Source organism: Vipera berus (assembly GCF_964194415.1).
Source record: "Vipera berus genome assembly, chromosome: W".
In the NCBI taxonomy this organism is placed as follows: domain Eukaryota; kingdom Metazoa; phylum Chordata; class Lepidosauria; order Squamata; family Viperidae; genus Vipera; species Vipera berus.
The window spans coordinates 76,088,168-76,111,191 of record NC_138210.1 but is presented as its reverse complement, the minus strand read 5'-3'; the positions used below and the strand labels follow the sequence as shown (position 1 = coordinate 76,111,191).

At 56.5% G+C, this 23,024-nt stretch overlaps 2 protein-coding genes across 3 annotated transcripts; one reads left to right on the top strand and one right to left on the bottom strand.

The window, feature by feature from the left end:
• The first annotated feature begins 1,471 nt into the window (after positions 1-1,471).
• Positions 1,472-16,811, top strand: LOC308676638 (serrate RNA effector molecule homolog). 2 transcript variants are annotated; one of them, XM_081342610.1, is made up of 20 exons: positions 1,472-1,573; positions 1,683-1,819; positions 3,256-3,384; positions 3,861-4,007; positions 5,839-6,027; positions 9,544-9,713; positions 9,962-10,137; positions 10,234-10,338; positions 10,763-10,874; positions 10,974-11,134; positions 11,224-11,285; positions 12,071-12,149; positions 12,346-12,540; positions 13,077-13,247; positions 13,361-13,514; positions 14,412-14,605; positions 14,691-14,847; positions 15,077-15,166; positions 15,614-15,710; positions 16,530-16,811. In XM_081342610.1, the coding sequence occupies exons 2-20, from the start codon at positions 1,701-1,703 to the stop codon at positions 16,603-16,605; spliced, it is 2,583 nt and encodes an 860-aa protein (XP_081198736.1). In that variant the 5' UTR covers positions 1,472-1,573; positions 1,683-1,700; the 3' UTR covers positions 16,606-16,811. The 2 variants fall into 2 exon arrangements, with proteins under 2 accessions (XP_081198736.1, XP_081198737.1); XM_081342611.1 differs by lacking the exons at positions 3,861-4,007; positions 5,839-6,027 and having other exon boundaries at positions 1,474-1,573.
• An 894-nt stretch (positions 16,812-17,705) lies between these two features.
• LOC308676647 (beta-1,3-galactosyltransferase 5-like) lies at positions 17,706-20,074 on the bottom strand. The gene is made up of 3 exons (XM_081342630.1): positions 19,681-20,074; positions 18,896-19,431; positions 17,706-18,249 (listed from the first exon to the last, which is right to left on the bottom strand). Exons 1-3 carry the CDS (start codon positions 19,782-19,784, stop codon positions 17,798-17,800), a joined length of 1,092 nt encoding a protein of 363 aa, XP_081198756.1. The 5' UTR covers positions 19,785-20,074; the 3' UTR covers positions 17,706-17,797.
• Positions 20,075-23,024: the final 2,950 nt, after the last annotated feature.

Genomic DNA, 23,024 nt, shown 5'->3' with positions numbered 1-23,024 from the left:
TGCCCTCTCAAAGGGGTCCCTCCAACAAACAGTCCAGAATCGCTCATGGTCTGTGGTTTCTGCATCTGACCAAGCAGATGCCCTGTGCAGGCCCTCCCCACCCATCACCAACAGCTGGATTGCAGCTGGGTCACTCCATTCTGGGGTGAGGCAGCTGCCCCCCCATTTGCCTGTCAGCTGGGTGGGGTGGGGTGGAACTCCCAGAAGGCTGCTGTCCCGACTAACCACTCCAGCTGTCCAGAGAAGCAGCCTTGAGAGAGAGGATAAGAGTCTTAGAGGAATCTGCTTGAGCCAGCCAAGCTAGCAGCCATTTTACAGTCGAGGAACTCACAAGCCCATCAGCCTCAAAACAACCGCTGGAAATTGCTTAAACTGCTCTGGCTGTAAGGAATAGGGAATTATTCTGGAGAGAGAAGTTTCCCAAGTATGGGCTCCAGCATCAGAAGCTTGGAAGACTAAACCTCATCCCGGTAACTAACACAGATTGGATCCTGCTACATCGGCTCTTCAAACTCGGCCCTTTTATGACTCGTGGACTTCAGCTCCCAGAATTCCTCAGCCAGGCACGAGTCATAAAAGGGCCGAGTTTGAAGACTCCTGTGCTGCATTATCCTGGGACATTTGCAGGATAGGGTATGTTGGCAGGCCTTGGGTTTGAATCCTTGGAGAGCCAAGAAGGGTGAGCCTCCCTGAGGGGAGAAGGGTGTGGGGGTCCCGCCCAAAATCTCTGGACTGACTTTGGGATGGTCGATGGGAGATTTATCTCTGCGGACTGCCAGTGGCTCACAACCTTCCCAGCTTTAAGCCCTGGGTTTTCCTGTTGGTGCCCCATCCAGGTACAAGCAGATCTGCACCTGCTTAGCCTTTTGCAGATGAATCAAGGTGAATCGTATGCTATACGAAGATGGTGACCTCAAGACGCAATAAACGAAGCAGAATTTCCTACTTCCTAAGGTTGCAGCGGGGAGTGGAGCAGGGAGGCAAGTTTGCAAAGTACAAAAGGGAGAAAAATCGCAAACTGAAAATAGTCCAGGAAGTCCCGCCTCCCTCCACGTGGGCAGGAAGCGGCGATCCTGGGCTGACGGAACCCGTCAACGACACCTTGGAGATCGGGGAGATGACTCTAATTTTCTAGCTCTCCCGTCGCCCTTTGGCGGGCTAGTCAACTCTAAGTTGCCGCTCTAGCCTTTCCTCGCCTCTGTGGTGAAGCGCGCTCGGCCCGAACGTTTCCCGGAAGTAGAGCTCCGGAGCCTAGAGCGTCCTTCTCAGCCGTTCTCTCTCCTCCCGGCTTCACCCCTGCGGCCACCCCTCCAATTGGGCCCAGGTGGCTGCGGATGATGGGAACTGTACTCCTAAAGCATCCCGCGGGACAAGAACCGAGATGCGTTAGAAAACGCGCCTCGCGGATAAGACTACGCGTGGCCCCGCCTCCCTCTCGCGGGACTTCCGGCGCAGCGGAACCGCGGCTGGAGGCGGGGCCGGAAGTGCGTCCAGCAGACGCAGCGGGCTTCCGGCGAGGTGACCGCGCCGCCGAGGCCGCGTTCGGACCCCGCCGCGCCGCCTCTGCTCGCCGGTGAGGAGCGCGCCGGCCTCCCCCCTCGCTCCCCGCCCCCCCCCCGCCCGCCCGGGGGACCCCCTTCCCCCCCCGGCCCACCTCCGCCTCATTCCCGCCCGCTCTGCAGGGGCCTCTGCCCGGCGCCATGGCGGACAGCGACGACGAGTACGACCGGAGGCGGCGGGACAAGTTCCGGCGCGAGAGGAGCGACTACGACCGCTCTCGGGAGCGGGACGACCGGCGGCGGGACGACTGGAGCGATAGGTGGGGGGAGGGGCGGGGGGCTTTTCTCTGCCTCGGGGGGGGATGGGGGGCAGGTGGGGGGCGCTGGGCAGGCTCTGGAGCAGCAGGGCGGAGAGGGGGAGGGTCTCTGAGCCGGGGGGGGTTTTCCCCTGCAGGCCTTCCCTGGCCCAGACTGGGGGGGGGGGCGTCACATCCGGGCTAGAAAGGTAAGCCCCTCCCTCCCCTGGGTTCCCTGGTTGGGCCATGGAAGGCCTGCAAGGAAACCACCGAGACCCCCCAATGCTAATCCTCCTCCTCCTCCTCCTCTCCACCACCCCCCCCCCCCGTTCCTGGCACTGATGATGTTCCCTGTTGGAGTCGTGAAACGTCTGCAAGGAAACCTCCGAGTTCAGAAAGCACCAAGGACCCCACAGCCCTTTTCTCCTCTTCCTCCTCCTCCTTGCCCCCCTCCTTCCTTCACTCTGCAAACCCCCCCCCCCTTTCTGGCACAGATGATGTTCCCTAGTTAGGTCATAAAACATTGGCAAGAAAACCACCCAGCTCTAAGAGCACCCAGGACCCCACAGTTATCATCATCATCATCATCTTTTTCTTCTCGTTAGAAGAATAGAAAAGAAAGCAGAGAATAGAATAATAGCTTTGTTGTCACTTTGTACACTAATCGGCATGCGTTAAAATGAAATTTCATTACATGCAGCTCTCAAAGAGCCACCACCTCCAATAAATAAATACAGAGTTGTGCATACACCCACGCGTATGACACAGAAAAGCAACAGTCTAGTTTGGGTTATGTATACGTGTGCATGGCAAGAAAAACGAATCTTCATCTCCTCCTCCTCCTCATAGAATAGAATAGAATAGAATAGAGGTGGAAGGGACCTTGCAGGTCTTCTAGTCCAACCCCCACTCAAGCAGAACTACATCGTCTCAGACAGGTGGCTGTCCAGTCTCTTCTTAAAAATCTCCAGTGATGGGAGCGCCTACAATTTCTGGTGGCGAGCTGTTCCACTGGTTGAATGTCCTCACTGTCAGGAAATTTCTCCTTAGTTCCAGGTTGCTTCTCTCCTTGATTAGTTTCCATCCATTGTTTCTCCTTCCCTCTGGCGCCTTTCTAGCACTAATGATATTACCTAATTTGGGTAATGAAATAACTGCAGGAAAACATCATCCAGCTCAAATGCAGTGAAGAACCCCTCAGGTAGGCGGAAACGTATCCAGGGTTTGCTAGCAACCAAACCTTCATAATATAGGTGCAGTCTCTACGCCTGGAAATTCGAATGACTTTTAGAAAGCCAGTCAAAACAAACTCCTTTGGAAAGGCAGTTTGGTTTCCGATCCCCATTTTCTTGGGCCAACGGGAGAGGTTTTAGGGTTTTAAGCCTTCTGTTTGCTACATGCCGCAAGGAATCCAGGCAGGGTCAGCAGGATGCAAATCCTGAAACCTTTCCTTCCGCTAGGGAATGGGACCGAGGCCGGGAACGCCGGAGCCGAGGTGAATACCGAGATTACGACCGGAGCAGACGGGAGCGATTCTCCCCCCCTCGTCACGAGCTGAGTCCGCCACAGAAACGCATGAGACGGGATTGGTGGGTTCTCTTCTGGCGCTAGTTTGTATTAGGCCGAACACCGCACTGGCCACGGCAGGCAACCTCCACGAGTGGGGCAAAATGCCATCACCGAATTGTGACTGTGGGGCTAACTAATCCAACACGTGGCGACACTGTGTCAAAACAGCCTCGAATGCAGATTTTGCTGGTTTCCTGGCTGCAACGAATGAAGTAAAAAATATTTGCAACTTACCTATACGTCTGCAATCCTCCTGTTAAGGTTTTGGGTTTTGTATCCTGGGTTTTGTATTTTTCCCCATCTTTCTTTTTTACTGAAATGTGACGTGAATCTGCCATACAATAAACAAACAATAATTTGTACTAGGTGGGCTTTGGGGGTCTGTCTCCCCGCAGGGGTTGGACCAGGGAGCCGAGCATCCTGCTCGGTCGGTTTAGTTGGGAAAGGGAGGTGCTTTTTGAGAAGGCAGAAAAGGATTTGGTTTTCCATTCTCCAGGGACGAGCACACGGCAGACCCCTATCACACCGCCTATGAGATGCCTTACAGCGGGGTCTCCACTGGCCCATCCTACGGGCCTCCCCAGCCTTGGGCACACCCCGAAATGCATGTGACACAGCACCACATCCTCCCCATCCAAGCCAGGTAAGCAGATACTTTGGGGGGGGGGCTTCTCTATCTGCTGTTTCTTTTCCTAAAGTAACCTGTTACTTGTTTTTGATTTTTTTGTCTGTTTGCCTGTATCATCTATCCATCCGTCCGTCCGTCATCTACCTAACTACCTCCATTCATCTATCTATATCTCTATATCATCTACGTATCTATCCATCTATACTTATTGTATACCTATCTACCTACCTATCTTTATCTATCTATATCTACCTATGCATCCATCCGCCTATATTGTCTGCCAGTCTGTATTTATGTCTCTCTCTCTCTGTCTCTCTCTCTCTCTATACACACACACACAGACACACATTTGGCTATTTCCCTGCTCTTCTTTGGGGTGCACGAGAGGGGTCTCTCCAGCCCCAACCCCCCCCCGCCAGGAAAAGGCCCCTGCGCCCCTCCCCCTGCCAAGCCTGATCCTGGTTTGCATGGCTCAGTGGGTTAGGAACGCTGAGCTTGTCGATCAGAAGGTTGACAGTTTGGCGGGTCGAATCCCGAGTGCCGCGTAGCAGAGTGAGCGCCTGTTACTTGTCCCAGCTTCTACCAACCTAGCAGTTTGAAAGCATGTAAAAATGCAAGTAGAAAAATAGGGACCACTACAGTGGGAAGATAACAGCGTTCCGTGTGCCTTTGGCGTCTAGTCATGCCGGCCACGTGACCACGGAGACGTCCTCGGACAAGCGCTGGCTCTTCGGCTTTCAAACGGAGATGAGCACCGGCCCCTAGAGTTGGAAACGACTAGCACGCATGTGCGGGGAAAACTTTACCTTTACTTTATGCATCTATGTTGTCTGTCTAGCTATCTACCTACTTATTGTCTATCTGTCTATATCTATTTATATCTATCATCTACGTATCGATCCATCGGTATTGCCTACCTCTATCTATCTATCTGCCACCTTTATTATTTTACAAATAACTCAAGGCAACAAAGATACCTAACAAGCCTGCCTCCTCCTGTTTTCCCCACAACCACCCTGTGAGGTGGGTTGGGCTGAGAGAGAGGCACCGCCCCAAAGTCACCCAGGCCAGGTAGCATGCCTGAGGCAGGACCGGAACTCACCATCTCCTGGTTTTTAGTTTGGTGCTTTAATCCCTGAACCCAAGTGGGTCTTTGCGAGCTCTGAAACACCAAAGGAACACAGCTTCGGTTTTCCTAGCGAGCCATTTACAGCCACCCTCTTGAATTTCCTTGCTCTTTTGTGGCCGCTGGGATCCCACTGGAAATGTCACGGCGTGGCCGGGTGTGGTTCTGGCATCCGATGAAGAAGATGATTCTCTGCGAGTTCGATTCTTGTTGCTTTTAAATGCTGTCTGAGCTTGCATTTTTACTCTCTTATTTTGTGTGCTTTTTTTTCTTGTTCAAGCAAAATATCTTTGCAGAAACACCATGGTTTATAGCAGGGCTCTCCAACCTTAGCTACTTTTAAGACTTGTGGACTTCAACTCCCTGAATTCCTCAGCCAGGTGTCTCCAAACGTGGCCACTTTAAGACTTGTGGACTTCAACTCCCAGAATTCCTCAGCCAGGTGTCTCCAAACGTGGCCACTTTAAGACTTGTGGACTTCAACTCCCAGAATTCTGGAAGTTGAAGTCCACAAGTCTTAAAAGTAGCCAAGTTTGGAGACCCCCCCCCCCCGGTTTATAGACACTGTTTTCATTTTCTCAGCGTTTCTCTTGCCTTGATGCTTTTAATCTTCCCTCTGCCATGTCCGCTTTTCGTTATCCTGTGCATTCCTGGCCTCCGAAACCAATGGAAAGAGAGGGGTGGTCCCAAGCTGAGCCCTTCTCTTTCTGCCCCCTCCAGGCTGGGGAATATTGCAGAAGTGGACCTGGGCATCGCTCCCCCCGTCATGAAGAATTTTAAGGAGTTCCTCCTCTCCTTAGAGGACTCCGTGGATGAGACGGAAGCCGTCAAACGCTACAACGACTACAAGCTTGACTTCCGCCGGCAGCAGATGCAGAATTTTTTCGTGGCCCACAAGGACGAGGAGTGGTACGTGTCTCGTGGGCTGGGCTGCCCGCCTCGGGAGGGAGGGAGGGCGGGTGGGCACTTTCCTGGGCACTCTAAGGGCAGTAAGCCAAGTCTGTCGGGCATTGGTTGCTTCTGGGTTTAGACACTGGCTCTTTAACCAGGTTGGGGCATTTAGAAATGATTGTTTATTTCCTGGGCTGCAGCACCACACCCATCCTGAGCAGTACACAGGCAGTCCTCATATTACGACTGCAGTTGCCCGTCTGTTGCTAAGTGAGGGAGAAGCTGTCCATTCGCTCATCAGAGGCCTTGCCGTGTTGGCAGGCAAAGCAAACCAGGCTGGGTTGTTGTTGTTCCCCCCCACACCCCACCCCCTTTTCGGCAACCAGAATAATCTGGGAAGAATTGCTATTAACTCCTGGCAAATTATGAGTCCCTGTGATTTCGTCAGCAAGATTTCGGGAACGGCCTGCTCCTTCCGAGGGCTGAGAGGGAGCGACTGGCCCAGGGTCTCCTGGTTGGCTTTGTGCCTAAGGTGGCACTTGAACTCGCCACCTCTCTGGGTTCAGGTCTGCTACCTTAAGTACAACCCTAATCCGGCGTGATAGACCAGGTGGCCCGGCCTTATGCCAGCAGTCCCTGACTTAAAACCTCGGCTGAGCCCGATTTCATGTGGCTAAGCGAGGCATTTGTTAAGCGAATTTTGCCCCGTTTCACGACCTTCCTTGCCCCGGTTGTTAACTGAATCTGGCTTCCCCCTTGACTTGGCTGAAGGTCACACAAGGGGATCACGTGACCCCTCTGGGACACTGTGGCCGTCATAAATATGAACCAGTGACCAGGCGTCTGAATTTCGATCCCGGGACCAGGGGAGCGGCCCCAACGGTCGTAAGTGTGAAAAACATCGCTGGAGGTTTTTAAGAAGAGGCTAGACAATCACCTGCCTCAGACGGTATAGGTTCTCCTGCCTGAGCAGGGGGCTGGACTAGAGGACCTCCAAGGTTCCTCCCAGCTCTATCCTATTCCAGCGCAGTTGTAACTTGGAATGGTCACTAAACGGATAGTTTTAAGTCGAGGACTGCCCGCATCTCATTTACCGTTCCTGAATAATTTGTCCCGGCATCCCGACTGCGGTCACGGAATTAAAAAAAGGATTCCTCTCGTGGGCACGTTCATAGCTGGGGAAGAACGGGGAGAATTGCTAACCAGGATCGCCTTGAATGGCTGTTTGGTTCCTCGGGGAAAGGGAGGCGCTAGAACTCCCGGAACCCGGTTCAGAACTGCTCCCCCCTCCACACGCCCTCCGTGCCCCACGCCAAAAAAGAGGGCCAGTGCTCACAAGGAGCGTGACAGAATGGACGTCTGTCGATCCTTGACAGCCCTGGGGCTTCTAGCCGGGTCACTAAGATGGGGTGTCCCTGATGAGGGTCCCCAAATCCTTTTCCTCAGTTCAGAACCAGGGTTAGGCCCACAACGGGCATCCGGAGCGCCGGGTTCCTCCGGCTTGTCCTGCCAGCGTTCCGGGGAAAAACGAAAGAGACCTCGTTGTTTTCCAGCCCAGAGCACGGGACAGACTTTCCGGCGGGTGGGTGGCCCCGTGGCTGTTTCCTCCTCCGAAACTCCTGGGGTCACCTGGGGGGCCACAGAGGACACCTCAGGCTGGAAAACAACAGCCCAGAAAGTCATGTTTTTCCATTCCTGGGAAAACGTCACGCACCGGGGTGTGGAAGTGAACCTGGCAGGCTGCGGAAGGAGGGGCCAAGAGGGTGTTTATGGAGAGGGGCAAGGCCTCCCCTCCCCCAAATTAGGGGGTCCTTTGCCCTGGTAGTGGCCCAAGAGGAGCCCTGAAGGATGGACTCTTCTTTTTCCGCATTCTGGGGGAGGGAGGGGATCTGATGTACCTGTGTCTCTCCTCGTTTTAACCGGTTTTTTATTTCCTTGATAAGATTTTTTTTAATTTCCTTTTGTTTTGGATGTTAACTGTAATAACACGGCCTTTTCTCCCCTCCTCCCACGAACCTCTCGCAGGAGTCTCCAAAATTCAGCCGTCCTCTGCCGGGAGAATCCATAAATAAATCAAAAAACACCCAAGAGCCTTGAATCTGGTTTTTGTTTTTTTTCCTTTTTCCTTCCTCTCTCTGCTGGTCGTGGTGATTTTTTTTCCTCCTCCGTAGCTTAGCCAGTCAGGGCCTTCACTGTGCACAATGCAGTGATTAGCTGAATGTGAACCTGTAGGAGGTAGACAGCTCAGGGCTGGTGCAGGCCGACTCCTCTTTTTTCAAGTCCTGCACCCCAGCACGAGAGAGAGAGAGAGAGAGAGATTGCAATGTTCCTAAATCCGGGTGGTTTTTCTTAAAATCCGCCGAAGAAAACTCTCTTCACTTGGAAGGCTCGCAGTGTGACTCCCTCAGTGTATGTATGACGTGTTCTGTCTTCTTAAATCAGAGCTGAGAGAAAGAAAACTAACATTTCTAAGGGCTCGTTCCCGGTTGGCGAGATCGAGCGGTAGAAGGCGTGCTTTGGCGTTGGTTGTGGCCACTCTCTTCCTCCCGTCCAGTTCCTGTTGCCCCTCACCGCCCTCCCACCAGCGCCTCCCCGTAAGGCTTGGCGCCCGGGGCTAGCAGAGGGGCTATCCCCAGCCCAACCAGCAGAGGGCGCAAGCTCCCCACACAAGGCGGCAGCTCTCTGACCGTGGCGCTCCAGCAAGGCTCCGGGGATCCTTCTGGGGAAGCCCGGAGGGGCAGGCTGGAGGGTGGGCCAGGGCTGGGTGGGAAGCAGCAGGGCCCTGCAAGCAAGCATTAGAAGCCTTGAAGACCTTGGGGCGCCAACTCCCAGAATGGGGAATTCTGGGAGTTGAAGTCCAAAGGTCTTAGTGGATAGTTGGACACTAAGAGAGTGCTACGAAGCAGGAGGCCCAGCTCCATGAGGAGGCCCAGGGGGGTGAGATCCAGAGGGGGTCCGAGCGACGCTTTGTGGGGCCAGGGATGGCATGCAATGCACTTCCTCTCCCCCCCCATCTGCCTTTGCTCGGGGAGAGCAGCACCTGGTCCCCCAGATGTGATGGGAACCTGCTCCCACCCCCTCTCCCCAGATGCCGGGTGGGTGGGGACGATGGGTGTGGGCATTCTCAAGCATCTGGAGGCGCCCAGGTGGAGCCCTCGGGCTGGTTAGGAGAGGCAGCAAGGGAGCTACGTTGAAGACTCCAGGAGGAGGAGATGGTGGGGGCACCCTGGCTGCAACCGTTGGCAGGAGAGGCCCCCCCCCCGCTCCCCAAGATTTGCACGACAGCCGGGCTGTTAATCAGGATTTTTGAGCGTCAAGTCCAGCCTGCCTCTGGGCGGTTCTCCTAAGGTCTTCAGGTGCCCCCCTAGGCCCCCTCCTCCTCCCTGCCACGTCCTTCCCTGAGCTTTGCATGTGTGGACGGTGCCCGAGGGGCAGCGCGCTCCATTCCTCCCCTGCTAAGGCCTTTCTCCTCCCGCCTTCTTCTCTGTCTCTTTCTGCTCCCCCCCTTCCCCTCCTTGCTTGGACCCCGTCCAGGTTCCGCTCCAAGTACCACCCCGAAGAAGCCGGGCGAAGGAAGCAGGAGGCCCAGAACGCTCTGCAGAACCGACTCCACGTCTTCCTCTACCTGATGGACAATGCCTGGTTTGAGGGCCTGCAGCTGGACATTGACAAGGCCAACGCCATCATTAAGGTCCTGGATGCCGGTAGGTGGATTCCTGGACCAGCGGCGACGGGTTGCGCCGGCACCGGGTGGCCCGGAGCCCAGGGGGTGGCCGCGGCAGAAGGAGCAGCGCCCCGCGTCGGGGCGAGGCCCGGAGTCTTCCGTGGTGGTGGGGGGGGCGGGGGCAGAGTTCGGCCCCGTGCCTTCCTGGGGCTTTGAGGGAGCGCGGAGGGCCAGCCGCGTCTGGGTGGGGTCCTGGGGCCCCGTCCGACGCGAGGCTTGCTCCCCCAGCGGTCATTAAGATGGAAGGCGGGACGCAGCACGACCTGAAGGTGCTGGAGCAGGAGGAGGAGGAGGAGCGTCAGGAGAAGGCGGAGCCGGGGAAGAAGGAGGAGAACCGGCTGCCGGAGCAGGAGCGGAAGCTCTCCGAGAAGGAGGAGAAGAAGGAGGAGGCCAAGAAGGCCAAGGTGGGAAGAGAGGGGAGAAGCCCCCCCCCCCCCCCGGTTGAGTACCAGGCCGGTCTCTGACGGGCAGCCCCCCCTCCATCCCTCTCTCCCTCTCAGACCGCCGAGGAGGAAGCTGCGGAGGAGAAAGGCAAGGAGGAGGAGGAGGAGGAGGAGAAGAAGAAGGGGGAGAAGAAGGAGCAGCCGGAGAAGGACCCAAAGAAGGTAGGTGGGGAGGGGTCCCTCTGCCCTCGCCAGACGGGGTGAGGTCTGCAAGGGAGAGAAGCGGAAGAGGGAGGGAGGCCAGCCAGACGGGGGGAGGTCAGGCACCTCGAAGGAGAGAAATAGCCTGGGGTGTCCCCGGACCACCCTCCGAACGGACGAGAGGAGGGGGCTTCAGCCAGCTGGGGAGCACCTGCAGGCCCCCTGGCCTCCAGCACCAGGAACATGGGGACATACACAAACACACACACGCTGCGTCATCCAGCAGAGAGGTAGGCCTGTAGCAGCCTCCCTCCCTCCCTCCCTCTCTTCCTTCTCCAAACTTATTAACCTCCCACCTTCCTGACTGGGGGCCCCCAGTGTGCCCGTGGGGGGTGTTCTTTGGCCCCAAGGAAGCGCCAGGGCCCACGTCCTGTTTTCTTTCCAGGCCAGCCACAAGCACAAGCGGAAGCGCAGCGGGAACGACAGCTACGACGAGGGGAGCGTTTCGGAGTCCGACACGGATTCCGAAGGCGGGCGCCCCCAAGGAGAGGAGAAAGGTGGGGAGAGGCTCTCGGGGGAGGGTCCCGGGGGTCCCGGGCCCCGGAGGAGGGGGCGGCCTGGCCTTAAGGCGGCTGCTGTGTTCGGTGTGGCCACAGACAAGAAGCCCAAGGAGGAATCGGCCGGCCCGAAGGACGGGGAGGGGTCCCCCAAAGGCAAGGAGAAGGAGGGGGAGCCCAAGCCTCGCGCTCTACACAAGACCTGCTCGCTCTTTGTGCGCAACATCGCCCCCAACATCCCCCAGGCTGAGATCGTGGCGGTGAGTGCGGCCCTGGGGGAGCGGCAGGAGGGGCGGGCGGTGGGGTCGTGCCTCCCTCTCAACAGACGCCCCCCCCTCTGCTCCCTCAGTTCTTCAAACGGTACCCCGGCTTCATGAGAGTGGCGCTTTCGGACCCTCAGCCGGAGCGGAGGTAAGTTGTCATCTCCCCGACACACACACACACACACACACACTAGTGTGGTTTTTTAAGTTTGGGCCAAGCTTTATTGAGGCAGTGAAGCTCTTTGTGCAGAAACAAATGCCGCTCGGCCCTCACCCCCAGGCCGGCCGGGAATGAAATGCGATTGCAAAAGCCACCCAGCCAGAGTCGCCCCTGGGGGAAACGGGCATCCAGCTAATTTTACAGGAAAGAGGGAGGAAAGAAAAAAGAGAAAAGGAGAGAAAGAGAAAGAAAGAAAATGGGAAGAAAGAAGAAAGGATGAAAGAAAAGGAGGGAAGGAAGGAAATAAAAAAAGAAAATTTTACAGGAAGGAGGGAGGAAAGAAAAAAGAAAAGGAAAGAAAGAGAAAGAAAGAAAATGGGAAGAAAGAATGAGAGAATGAAAGAAAAGGATGGAAGGAAGGAAATAAAGGGAAAGAAGGAAGGGAAAGGAAAGGGGGGAAGGGAAGGAAGAAAAAAGAAAAGAATGAAAGAAAATATTTCCTTGCTCATTTCTTAAAATCCAGAAAGGGGGGGGGGGTTTACACAGCTCAGCTGCCTGACTTGGCTGGAGTACTGCGAGGGGCTGGATCCTCGGCGCCCCCTCCCTCACTGAGCAGCACCCCTAAAGCCCCCCCCCTCTTGCCGATGACTGCCTTGCCGTTCTGGGAGGGAGGGGGACGTGCAGACCCTAACCCCTTGCAAAAGGGGGGAGGGGAGTTGCCTCTCGGACTGACGGACAGTCTCCCCTCTGAGCGGCCGTTTTCGTGTCTCCAGGTTTTTTCGGAGGGGCTGGGTGACCTTTGACCGCACCGTCAACATCAAGGAAATCTGCTGGAATCTCCAGAATATTCGGGTAAAGGGGGGGGCGCCGCCAGCAGGCTGCCCTTGGTGCCCCTGGCCTGACCCTCAAAATCAGCCCTTCTTTCTCCCCCCTCCCCACTTGGGTGGGCAGGGCAGGGAATGGGGCCTGGGCTCTGGGTCGGGCAGGTGCCCCCGTGTGAGGGTGGGGAGGGGGCCGTCGGCCTCACCAACACGTTCCCCCCCCCCAGCTGCGGGACTGCGAGCTGAGCCCCGGCGTCAACCGAGACCTCACCCGCCGGGTGCGCAACGTCAACGGCATCACGCAGCACAAGCAGATCCTGCGCAACGACATCAAGCTGGCGGCCAAGCTGATCCACGCTCTGGACGGCCGGACCCGGCTCTGGGGGGCCGGTGAGGAGGCCCAGCTGCCCACCCCGGTCTCGGTGGGTCTCTGGGCGGCCTGGTGGGGGGGCAGCATGGACGGTCATCGGCAGACAGACGGTCCTCGACATAACGAGTACAACGGGCCAAGGTTTCCATTGCTAAGTGAGCCAGTTGTTAAGTAAATCTTGCCCCATTTTGCGACCTTCCGTGCTACGGTGCAAATCGCTGCGTTTGTTAAGAGAGTAACCTGGTTGTTAAGTGAACCCGGCTTCCCTACTGACTTTACTTGGTGGATTGTGTGACCCCGGGACACTGCGGCCGTTGTAAGTACGAGTCGGTTGCCAAGCACCCAAATTTTGATCACGTGGCCATGGGGACGTACGTGTGAATAATGGTTGTAAGTCACTTTTTTCCGAGCTGTTGTAACTTTGAGCGGTCACAAAACAAGCCGTTGTAAGTCGGGGACTGCCTGCACAAGGACGGTGTCTCTGCCTGCGGGGGAGGGGGGCTGCGGCTGTGGCAGTTGCAGCCGGGCCATAGCTCCGGAGGGGGAGGGGCTGCCCCTCACCCTGCGCCCCTCCCTCCCCCCCCCCAGAACCTGCCCTCGCAGAACCCCATCCTGAAGAACATCACCGACTACCTGATCGAGGAGGTCAGTGCGGAGGAGGAGGAGCTGCTGGGACGGAGCGGGGAGCCCTCGGAGGAGGCGCCCAAGGAGGGGAACCCGGCCGAGATCACGGTGGAGAGGGACGAGAAGCTGGTCAAGGTGAGCCCCGCCCAGGAGGGCCAGGCCCGGCCGTCCCCCCCTCCCTTCCCTGGGGGGCCCCGGCAGGTGGTTGACCTTCCCTCACTCCCTCCCTCACTCTGGGGGCCCCGCAGGTGCTGGACAAGCTGCTCCTCTACCTGCGCATCGTCCACTCAGTGGACTACTACAACACCTCCGAGTACCTCAACGAGGACGAGATGCCCAACCGCTGCGGGATCATCCACGTGCGGGGGCCCATCCCCCCCAACCGCGTCACTCACCGCGAAGGTACCTCTCGTGCCCGACCCTCTGCCCGGCACTCCCGTATCCCAGACAGACCCCTGCTGCGCTGCAGCTGCTGTTAGATGCGCCAGCAGTCCTCGGCTTAATGACCGCTGCTGTTGTCACGGCCAGAATTTCTGCGGCTGTTCAGAGAGATGCACCTGATCCTACCGCCTTTTTTAAAAAAAACAAAACACAATCGGTCAGCCAAATCGCTGCGGTTGATAAGTGGATCCAGTCCTAGTTGAGCGACTCTGGCTTCCCCTGTCAATTTTGCTGGCCGGGAAGGTTGCAAATGGTGGTCAGGTGGCCCCGGAACGGTGCAGCCGCAATGCAGACATGCCGGTTGGCAAGTGCCCGAATTTTGATCATGTGACCGGAGGTGCCACAACGGCTGCAAGTGCGAGGACGGCAGTAGGTTCTTTTTTCAGCACCGTCGTAACTTTGAGCGGTCGCTGAACAGAGAGTGCTTAGCAAAAGCCCCTAAGACTTATATACCGCTTCACGGTACTGTTTTACAGTCCTCTGAGCGGTTCTCCCCCCCCCCCACCCAACCATCTGGGTCCTCGGTTTACCCACCTGGCAAGGCTGGAAGGGACTGAGCCAGCCTTGAGCCGGTCAGGGTCGAACCGCAGTGATTTAGCCGTTGGCACTGCTGCCTCCTAACCCCCGCGGCCCCAGGGCTCTTGGGGGCAAGAGGCCGGGGACTGCCTGCAGCGCGTTCCACCTCGGGTGAGGAAGGGGCGTCCGAAAGGTCCGCGGTCAGAATCGGAGTCTGCCCCTCCTCCTGGGTGGCCCCTCTTCCGCCCCCCGGGTGGTGCGGTGGGGTGGAGGAAGGAGGGGAGGTGGGCGCTCACGGACTCTGGACCCCCCGGACGGGCGGCCCTCCCCTCCCCTCCCCAGTGGCCGAGTGGCAGAAGACGTTTGAGGAGAAGCTGCAGCCGCTCTTCAGCGTCCGGGAGTCCCTGTCGGAGGAGGAAGCGCTCAAGATGGGCAAGAGGGACCCCGAGCAGGAAGTGGAGAACTTCGTCACCGCCAACACGCTGGAGCTGGGCAAGGACAAGTGGCAGTGCCCGCTCAGCGGGAAGAAGTTCAAGGTGCGCCTTCTTCCCCGTCCCCGGGACTCGGGCTCCCTCCGGGCAGCCTGGTCCCTGACCGCCCCCTCCTCTGTCCCCCCGCCAGGGCCCCGAGTTCGTGCACAAGCACATCTTCAACAAGCACGCCGAGAAGATCGAGGAGGTGAAGAAGGAGGTGGCCTTCTTCAACAACTTCCTGATGGACGCCAAGCGGCCGGCCCTCCCCGAGTTCAAGCTGAACCAGGCGCCCATCCCTGGACAGGGTGAGTTTGGGTCCCTGGCAAGCCCCCTCCCCGGCCAGCCCCACATCTGGACGCCGCAGCCTCTTCCCTCAGCACGTGTGGCGGGCTAGAAGAGGGGCGAGGAGCAGGCCGGGGAAACGGCCCCTCTGCCCGGCTGGTGCCTTCATGCGCGGTCACCTCCTTGCCCCAAAGGGCGGCTTTGGCGGCGCTCCTCTGGCAAGGGCCAAACACCTCCCTTTGCCCTCCTCAGGCCTGGCCCCGGGGCTGCCCTACCCGCCGCAGGCCCCCCAGGGACTGATGCCCTACGGACAGCCACGCCCGCCCATCCTGGGATACGGAGGTACGTGGTGCAGCTCCCCTTCTGGGCAGCGGAAGGCAGGGTGGGTCTCGGAGGGCTTGCGGCCCGCAGACCCCTCCCCTAGAGAGGCTGGGCTCCGCACCCAGGGCCCCACGGAGAGACCCTAACATGGGCAGGGCTGCGGGTCTGGTTGGGGGCCACCAAGTCTGGTGTACTTCAAAAGATGGCTACGTAGTGTGTGTTTTGTCCAGAAGGGTACAGAACAGGGGTCTTCAAACTTGACCGCTTTAAGACTTGTGGACTTCAACTCCCAGAATTCCTCAACCAGCCCTGAGGAATTCTGGGAGTTGAAGTCCACAAGTCTTAAAGCGGCCAAGTTTGAAGAGCCCTGGTATAGAATCTCCCGATTCTCCAGGGGTTGGACTAGGATCTCTAAGGCCCCTTCCTGCTTCTCTAGTTATTCCCATCCTTTCTCCTCGTCTCTTCCAGGTGGTCCTCCCTACCCCCCGGCCCCATATGCCGCCGGGCGGGGCAACTATGACACCTTCCGAGGGCAGGCTGGCTACCTGAATAAGCCACGGAACAGGTAGCTACAGGGAAGCCTTCCCGTCCCCTGTGCGAGAGGCAGGGCCAGGTCCCGAACCTGCGTGGGGCGGGAGGAATGGGCCGCTCACCGCCTGTGGCCCTGCAGTCCTAGGCTGCGTGAAGAGAGGGGTGGGATCCAGATCACCTGAAGAATTAGTTCCACTTTGCAAAGCCTTGGTGAGACCCCACTTGGAATAATGGATCCAGTTCTGGATCCATTCTGTTCTGTTCTATTCTGTTCTATTCTAATTCATTCTAATTCATTCTAATTGTATTTCTACTCTTAAGTGTTAGTACCACTTTACGAGGCCTTGGTGAGACCCCACTTGGATTAATGGATCCAGTTTTGGTCACCACAGTATAAAAAAAAGAGGTTGAGACTCTGGAAAGAGTGCAGAGAAGAGCAACAAAGAGGATCGGGGGACTGGAGGCTGAAAAGTACAGAGAACAGATGCAGGAATTCAGGGTGTCCCGTTTAATGACATGACAGGGGTGAGGTGATAGTGGTCTTCCAATAGTTGAGGGGCTGCCCCGAAAAAGAGGGGGGTTTCCACCTACTCCCCAAAGCACCTGAGGGCAGAACAGGAAGCAACGGAGGGAAACTGATCAAGGGAACTAAGGAGAAACTTTCCTAATAGTGAGGACAATTAGCCCGGGGAACAGCTGGCCACCAGAAGTTGTGGGTTCTCCACCACTAAAGGCTTTTAAAAGAGACTGGACAGCCACTTGTCCGAAAGGGTGTAGCGTCTCCTGCTTGATCAAGGGGTTGGACTAGAAGACCTCCAAGGGCCCTTCCAACTCTGCTATTCTCTTTCTCCAGGATGGTCCGAGGAGACCCTCGTGCCATTGTGGAGTATCAGGACCTGGACGCCCCTGAGGACGTGGACTTCTTCTGAGCCCCCCCCCCACACACACACACACACTCGGCTTCATGACCTCCCATTTCCCCCTCCCTCGCTTTTTTTTAAACAGCCCCATCCTCCCGCTCGGCCCTCCCCGTGTGTGTGAAGCCAGGTCAGCAGCCGGGTCTTCGAGATCTGTCTGCCGGTTTTGTGTGTTTAGCTGTATTTGGATTTCAATAAAAGCCTCTCCGTTTCCCATGCTCCGCTCTCTTTGCTCACCATATCTTAGATAAGATAACCTTTATTGTCATTTCTTTACTGTGGGCACAACGGCACACATCCAAAATGAAATTTAGTTAGGGTTCAGTGTGCGAACGAAGGCCGCCTTGGCCGAGTGGAGGTGTGCCTTGGGGCTGCACCCTGCTTCCCCCCCCCCCGAGTCTGCTGAGGGTGCTTGGGAAGGGAGGCCGCTGAGCAGAGCCCCCGTTTGCCCTTGAGAAGTTGTGTGTCTCTCGTTTGTGGGGTTTAGATAGGAATTACATGTTTTCCCTCCCTCCCTGGTGCACACTGGATCATTTGAACACTGCCTTGCAATGTTGAACATGGTCTAGAGCAGGGGTGGCGAACAATGGCGCCTTGTAAGACTTGTGGACTTCAACTCCCAGAATTCCTGGTCCAGCCACGCGGGCTGGGGAATTCTGGGAGTTGAAGTCCAAAAATCATAAAAGGGGCCGAGGTCGGACAACCCAGTTTTAAATGAATAAATAAAATCTGGAAAGACATCAGAAGTTGCTTCTTTTGCGCTGAGCTCAGAAACGCTCATTTCTCCCGACAGTCATTTGCTTTCTTCATCAATTAATAGATGGTTATGACACCACGGGCATCTCGGCCTCCGCTCTGGCATGGCTGGCTGGGGAATTCTGGGAGTTGAAGTCTGTAAGCCTTAAAAGTTGCCAAGGTTGGACCCCTCCCCCACCCACCCCTCCAGCTCTAGAGACTACAAGCACTTGGAAGCATTCACACACAGCCACACTGGCTTGGGAGACTTTTTAATAACAGAATATGGAGAACCAGTTTTGACAAGTGCGGGTCTTGACGGCTGCCCGCCCTCTCCCAAGCGGTCGAAGGAAGCTGGTGCAAACAGGTGTCGACACCTTTCCTGGATCCCATGCTGAAGCCACAGCTGCTCAACCCCAATCCAACGTGGGCCAAGGAAGGCGCGTCGTGGGCACAACCGCTGCTGCGTTCACTTGGGCAAGCTCTGCAGGGAGGCCCTGAGCTCTTGCCACACTTCCTCCATCCTCTTCCTGGAGACCCCATGGACCACCAGGGACCGCTGGTAGGTGGTGAAGTGGTCCTGCGTCTTCTCCCAGGCCCGGAAGTCTCCGTTGTGCTGATGGGGCAGCCGGGCAGCCAAAGCTAGGAAGCCCCAGTAGGCACCACAGAGTGGGAAGGTGGGCAACCAAAGGGAGGCCTGGTAGAGGGCAGGCAGGGCAGCGCCAGGCACCAGGAAGCCCTTTTCCGAGGCAAAGTGTGGGTAGTGGGCCACGGGGAAGAACGGGACAGGGATGGCGTCCCGCCCGATCCTCTTCACGGCAGGGTGGAAGTGGATGTAGCCATGTATGAAGTGGGAGGCGTTGGGCGTCTGCCGGAGGAACTTCGTCAGGGCCGCGGGATTCACAAAAACATCGTCCTCTCCTGCAGAGCAAGACACTTGGGCAGGCTGCCATTTCTCAGGCTGTTGTGGTTTATAAAGTTGGCACTCCCTACAGAGCCTTTCCAAACCAGAAAGCAGGTTCAGAGGACCCCGGCGGGGCAAGGTGGGGATGGTGCCAGGCTACAGGCTGTGCTACCTGAAGGGCCTGCAAGCACTATGGCAGGGGTGTCCTGCCTTGGCAACTTTAAGACCTGTGGACTTCAATTCCCAGAATTCCCCAGCCAGCTTTTTTTTTCACTTTACTGAAGTCAAGATATATTACATCTACTGCATTCCCGCTATCTATTAAGAAAGTTAGTCTATCCAAAAACAACAACAATGTAATAAGGTAGTCTAGCCACATTTGTCCTATCTCTATTATTCCGGGAAACCCTTGCTGTCTGGGGAATTCTGGGAGTTGGTCCACAAAGTTGCCAAGGTTGGACAGCCCTGGACTATGGGAAAATGCCTGAAACACTAACCTACAATGTTTTTCTCAACTTGGTTGACCCTCTCTGGACACACCTTTCCCAACAGTGCTGAACTGGGGCTGCCTCCGAAAGATGTAAGGAGCCCTTCACTCTCCCTACAGGGTCTCCTGGGGGGCAAGCACAAAAACCCACTCCCCTGCTGCCCTGGGCAGCTTACCTTTGAAGACAAAGGCCGCCTGCTGGCAGTGCCCGTGCGCCCACCGGAGGAAGCAGCGTTCCTTGAGGGACAGGTTGTGGTGTGACTCCACAAAGTCCCACATCAGGATGTCGCCAAACACGCGCCTCTCCTGCGCCACCAGCTCCAGGTGCTTCTGGTTGAAGGTGGACCCCAGGAGGAAAAGGGGCTGCAGCCGGAAGCCCCCCACCTCTGCCGGCTGGGCCCAGGTGCGGCGCAGGGTGGTCCTTCTGCCTGCAAAAACCGGGTGGGATTTGATGGCCAGGAGCAGCAGAGGCACCCTGGAGGGTCCCTGGCACAAGTCATCCGGGGCAAACACCTCCCGGCACTGGTATTGCTGCAGGTGAGGGAAGTGGGCTTCGTAGGCGCTCCGGTTGAAGTGGAAGGTGAAGGTGCCATCGGTCAGGGCTATGGGCGCAGGCAGGGGTGGGGGAGGGAACCACTTCCTCACGGCAGACGAGACCAACAGGACAGCTGCCAGCCCCAGGCACCACTTCGACACGAAGACGTGGCTGAGCCTAGGAAACAAAAGCAGAATTAAGCCAAGGGAACTTTATTTTACTTTTTTTTATTTTAATCCCATTTATATCCCGCCCTTCTCCGAAGACTCAGGGCGGCTTACAATTTAAGCACAAACCAATGTGCTTAGCAATAGCCTTCATTCTATGTATATGCCTGCTTATTAGGGCTTTCGCCCCCCCCCCCAAGCGGCATTATTACAAAGTCAGCTTATTGCCCCCAACAATCTGGGTCCTCATTTTACCTACCTCGGAAGGATGGAAGGCTGAGTCAACCTTGAGCCTGGTGGGACGCGAACCTGCACTAATTGCAGGCAGCTGGTGTTACTAACGTAAATGGGGCTGAATCCCATCCTGACAGGCCTTGCCAAAGCAGCCGGAAGTTGCTCTGCCCGTCAGATGCTGCCCCCAGAGCCCGGGGGCACTTTCGGCACCCAACGTCTCAAGAAACTGGTGGGCACTGCGGTGCCCATGGTAGGCAGCTGGGAAGTCCAAGCCACATCCACACACATCCCGTACCCCAGGCAGGTGGTAGGCTGCGGCCCTGCTGGATCCCCCAATGTCTTGCAAATGAAGCAACGAAGCTAAAATCTTAAAACTCGGACCCAACCGTTGGGTTTGCATAGAAAGGAGTTTGAACCTGTTCCCTTTTGAAACGGATGACCGGCAAACTTTCAAAATAGCTTACGACTTTGACGCATAGTGGCTCCTCTACAAACAAGCATCAAACTGACATTTCCAATTATTCACTGAGCGACGGTTAAAAACTTGACTTTTCTTTTTTTTTCATTTCACAATGTTCATAGCCTCCCCCCCCCCGGAAAGAAACTTGGGGTTGGGGGGGCCACAGCAATGTCTACAGAGGGGTGATAAAATCAGAGAGGGTCAACAACACACGGAAATAATTTTTTAAAAAAGACACATCCTGGTGCAATTCAGTTGTGTCAACCTCACCTTTCATTGACAAACCTGATTAACGGCCATTGCCAAACCCAAAAGGTGGAGAGATTTTTAGATATCAATGGAACAATTCTCCCAGGCCGGAGAGAACGAGAACACAAACAATTATCTTTTGTAATAATCACTGATCGGCAGCTGGGCTGAAAAGAGGGGTCACCCCTTGTGGGCACCAGAGTCAACAATCCAGCCCCAGATATTTCTTTAAAAGAGAATTTCCCCCCCCCCCCAGGCCTTTGTAAACAGAGACAAGACCGCTAGACGCAGGCAGAGTCCTTCTTCCCTGGATGGGCAAAGCAAATTATTTTTCTGCAAAAAGGGAGCTTGGCCTGCTCCCTGCCAGAGCCCTCCAACCCTCCCCGTCTCCCCCCCTCAAATTGGGGGTTGGGGGGCTGAGAGTGGGGCCTTTTGAAAGCACGCAATGGGAGCTCCCCCCCCCCCAGCCTTGGCCTGGGGTGGGAGGGCGAAGAGGCTTTGCAAGGGAGGCAGGCGGCTTGCAGGCCTTAGGCCTCGGGCCCCGTGGCTGGCCAGCCCTTCCCCTTCACCCCGGGGAAGGCAGCCGGACCCAAAGCGCACCCAGCGGAACCCACTTCCTGGGGCACAGCCTCCTGAAGCACCTCCCGGGAGCCATCTTGGGGGATGAGAGCCCTCGGCCCCAACCAAGATGGCCGCAGGCAGGCGCTGGCTGGCAGCGGGGACTCTGTTGTCCATCATCCAGCACACCAGGGTGGTGGTGGTAGTGAGGGAAGCAGAGATGCAATGCAGCTGGGGGGGGCGTCAAAGATGCTGGGTTTGCCCAGGCAGGGGTCCAACCCCACCCGGGGGGGGCTGCAAGGCAAAAACCCTCCCCCCAGATCAAATAGGGCTGCAGAAAGCAACCCCCCTTGGTTCTGCTTGGCTCGCCTTGCCCCCCCCCCCAGTGCCCATTTGGGGGACCAGACACCCCCCCCCCCGTGGGGGAGATCCCTGACTGAAAAGGTGCCAAGATCTTAGCAGTTTGCACCAGGAAGGCTGCCTTCCTTCACCCTGGGGCTGCTCTAGGAAGGGGTTAGGCCGGGGAGGGGGGCAGCCCCACAGCTGGGGTGGGCACAGGAGACAATGAGAAAAATTGTGGGTGGGGGTGACAGGCATGGAAGTAGCTGACCCCCCTCATGGTGGGATGGAGGGCAGGCTGGGGGTGAGGAGGAAAGCCCCCCGGAGGAGGCAAAGCAGGCTGGGAGGGATCCAATCCCAGGAACCTGGAATGACCCCTCGGAGGGAGGGGGGGCTGCCGTAAACACGGCCATAGAGTAGGGGGCTGCCACACCCCACCTCTGCAAGAAGGGCCCTCTGGAGTGGGGCAGCCCCCATCCACTCACCCCACACGCTATTGTTTGGAAGGTGGCTCAAGATCCAAAACAAAACAAACTCACTTGGAATTCCAGCAACAAAGTTTTTATTTCAAAACAAGCGTTTGCAAAGAAAGGCTTGGTGGACTGAAACACACACAGGAGTTCAGCCACACCTTACAGAGCTGTTTGACACATTTTTATATCCTATCCCCCACTGAGATTCCACCTCCCCTATCGCACTCTACACCCCTTCCCTAGTCATCCGATAAACATTCCGGACCGCCTTAAACCACCGTCCTTTCCATGTTCCAGGAAGCCCCTTTGTCCATAGCCTATCTTTCACCATCTGATTTTCTGTTACCACAGTCCGTCTCCTATAGTTGTTTCAATATTTCCTCTTACAATCTGTAACTTCTGCTTTTCGTTTTTGTACTTGTCAATACTTAGATAAAATATTATTTCTGATCTTCAGTTGGCTTCTGCTTCAACCTTTAGACTCATTAGAAATTTCTGAATAATACTTGTATTCCTTTCACTATGGACACCAGCCTCTTCCAGCCGCCTCCCCAGCATTCAGGTGGGGTCTGCCGCACTTCCCCTCCAGGAGACTCCTTTCCCTCCCTCCCAAATGCCCCCATGGTATCTCCTGAGTGGGGGGGGCGCTTACCTGTCTCCCCCTCCCCAAACCTCTCACAGGAAAGGCCCCGGTGTGCAAAACAGATGCTCTGGAAGTCCCAGCGTGCCCATGGCAGCTGGTGCAGAGGCTGCAGGCGTTGGCCAGGGCTCGCCTTCCCAAAACACACACACACACACAAACATGATTGCAGAGCTGAGCTGCCCTATCCAACCTTCCTCCTTGCCAAAAAAGGACCCTCCCTTACCCTGACCCGAGGGAATTCCCAGTTCTAAAAATTGCAGCCGGACAGGCTGGTCCGCCTTGCGCTCACTTCCCAAAGCAGAAACACAGATTGCAAAGTCGGAGAAAGGAATGGGGTGGGGAGCGCCCAGCATAGCTCCAAAAAGTATTTGTTGGGTCTGCCATCTTCAGCTTTTTGGCTTTGCCGGCATCCTGCCATAAAAGGGAGGGGAAGTGCAATGTCGCGTGGTCGCACAGAGAGACAGACACTTGAGCTGGGTGTTGTTGTTGTTGTTGTTAGCTGCGAAGTCGTGTCCGACCCATCGCGACCCTATGGACAACATTCCTCCAGGCCTTCCTGTCCTCTACCATCTTCTGGAGTCCATTTAAGCTCACGCCTACTGCTTCCTTGACTCCATCCAGCCACCTCATTCTCTGTCGTCCCCTTC

What these genes read in the sequence shown, in the direction of transcription:
- LOC308676647 (XM_081342630.1), bottom strand. Translation starts at nt 19,784, where the DNA reads ATGGGATTCAGCCCCATTTACGTTAGTAACACCAGCTGCCTGCAATTA. An exon ending in CAGCCTTCCATCCTTCCGAG is followed by an intron (nt 19,432 to 19,680) that starts GTAGGTAAAATG and finishes TTTGTTTCCTAG; the next exon opens with GCTCAGCCACGTCTTCGTGT. An exon ending in GGCGGCCTTTGTCTTCAAAG is followed by an intron (nt 18,250 to 18,895) that starts GTAAGCTGCCCA and finishes CTTGCTCTGCAG; the next exon opens with GAGAGGACGATGTTTTTGTG.
- LOC308676638 (XM_081342610.1), top strand. Translation starts at nt 1,701, where the DNA reads ATGGCGGACAGCGACGACGAGTACGACCGGAGGCGGCGGGACAAGTTC. An exon ending in CCCCCAAGGAGAGGAGAAAG is followed by an intron (nt 10,875 to 10,973) that starts GTGGGGAGAGGC and finishes GTGTGGCCACAG; the next exon opens with ACAAGAAGCCCAAGGAGGAA. An exon ending in CTGAATAAGCCACGGAACAG is followed by an intron (nt 15,711 to 16,529) that starts GTAGCTACAGGG and finishes CTCTTTCTCCAG; the next exon opens with GATGGTCCGAGGAGACCCTC.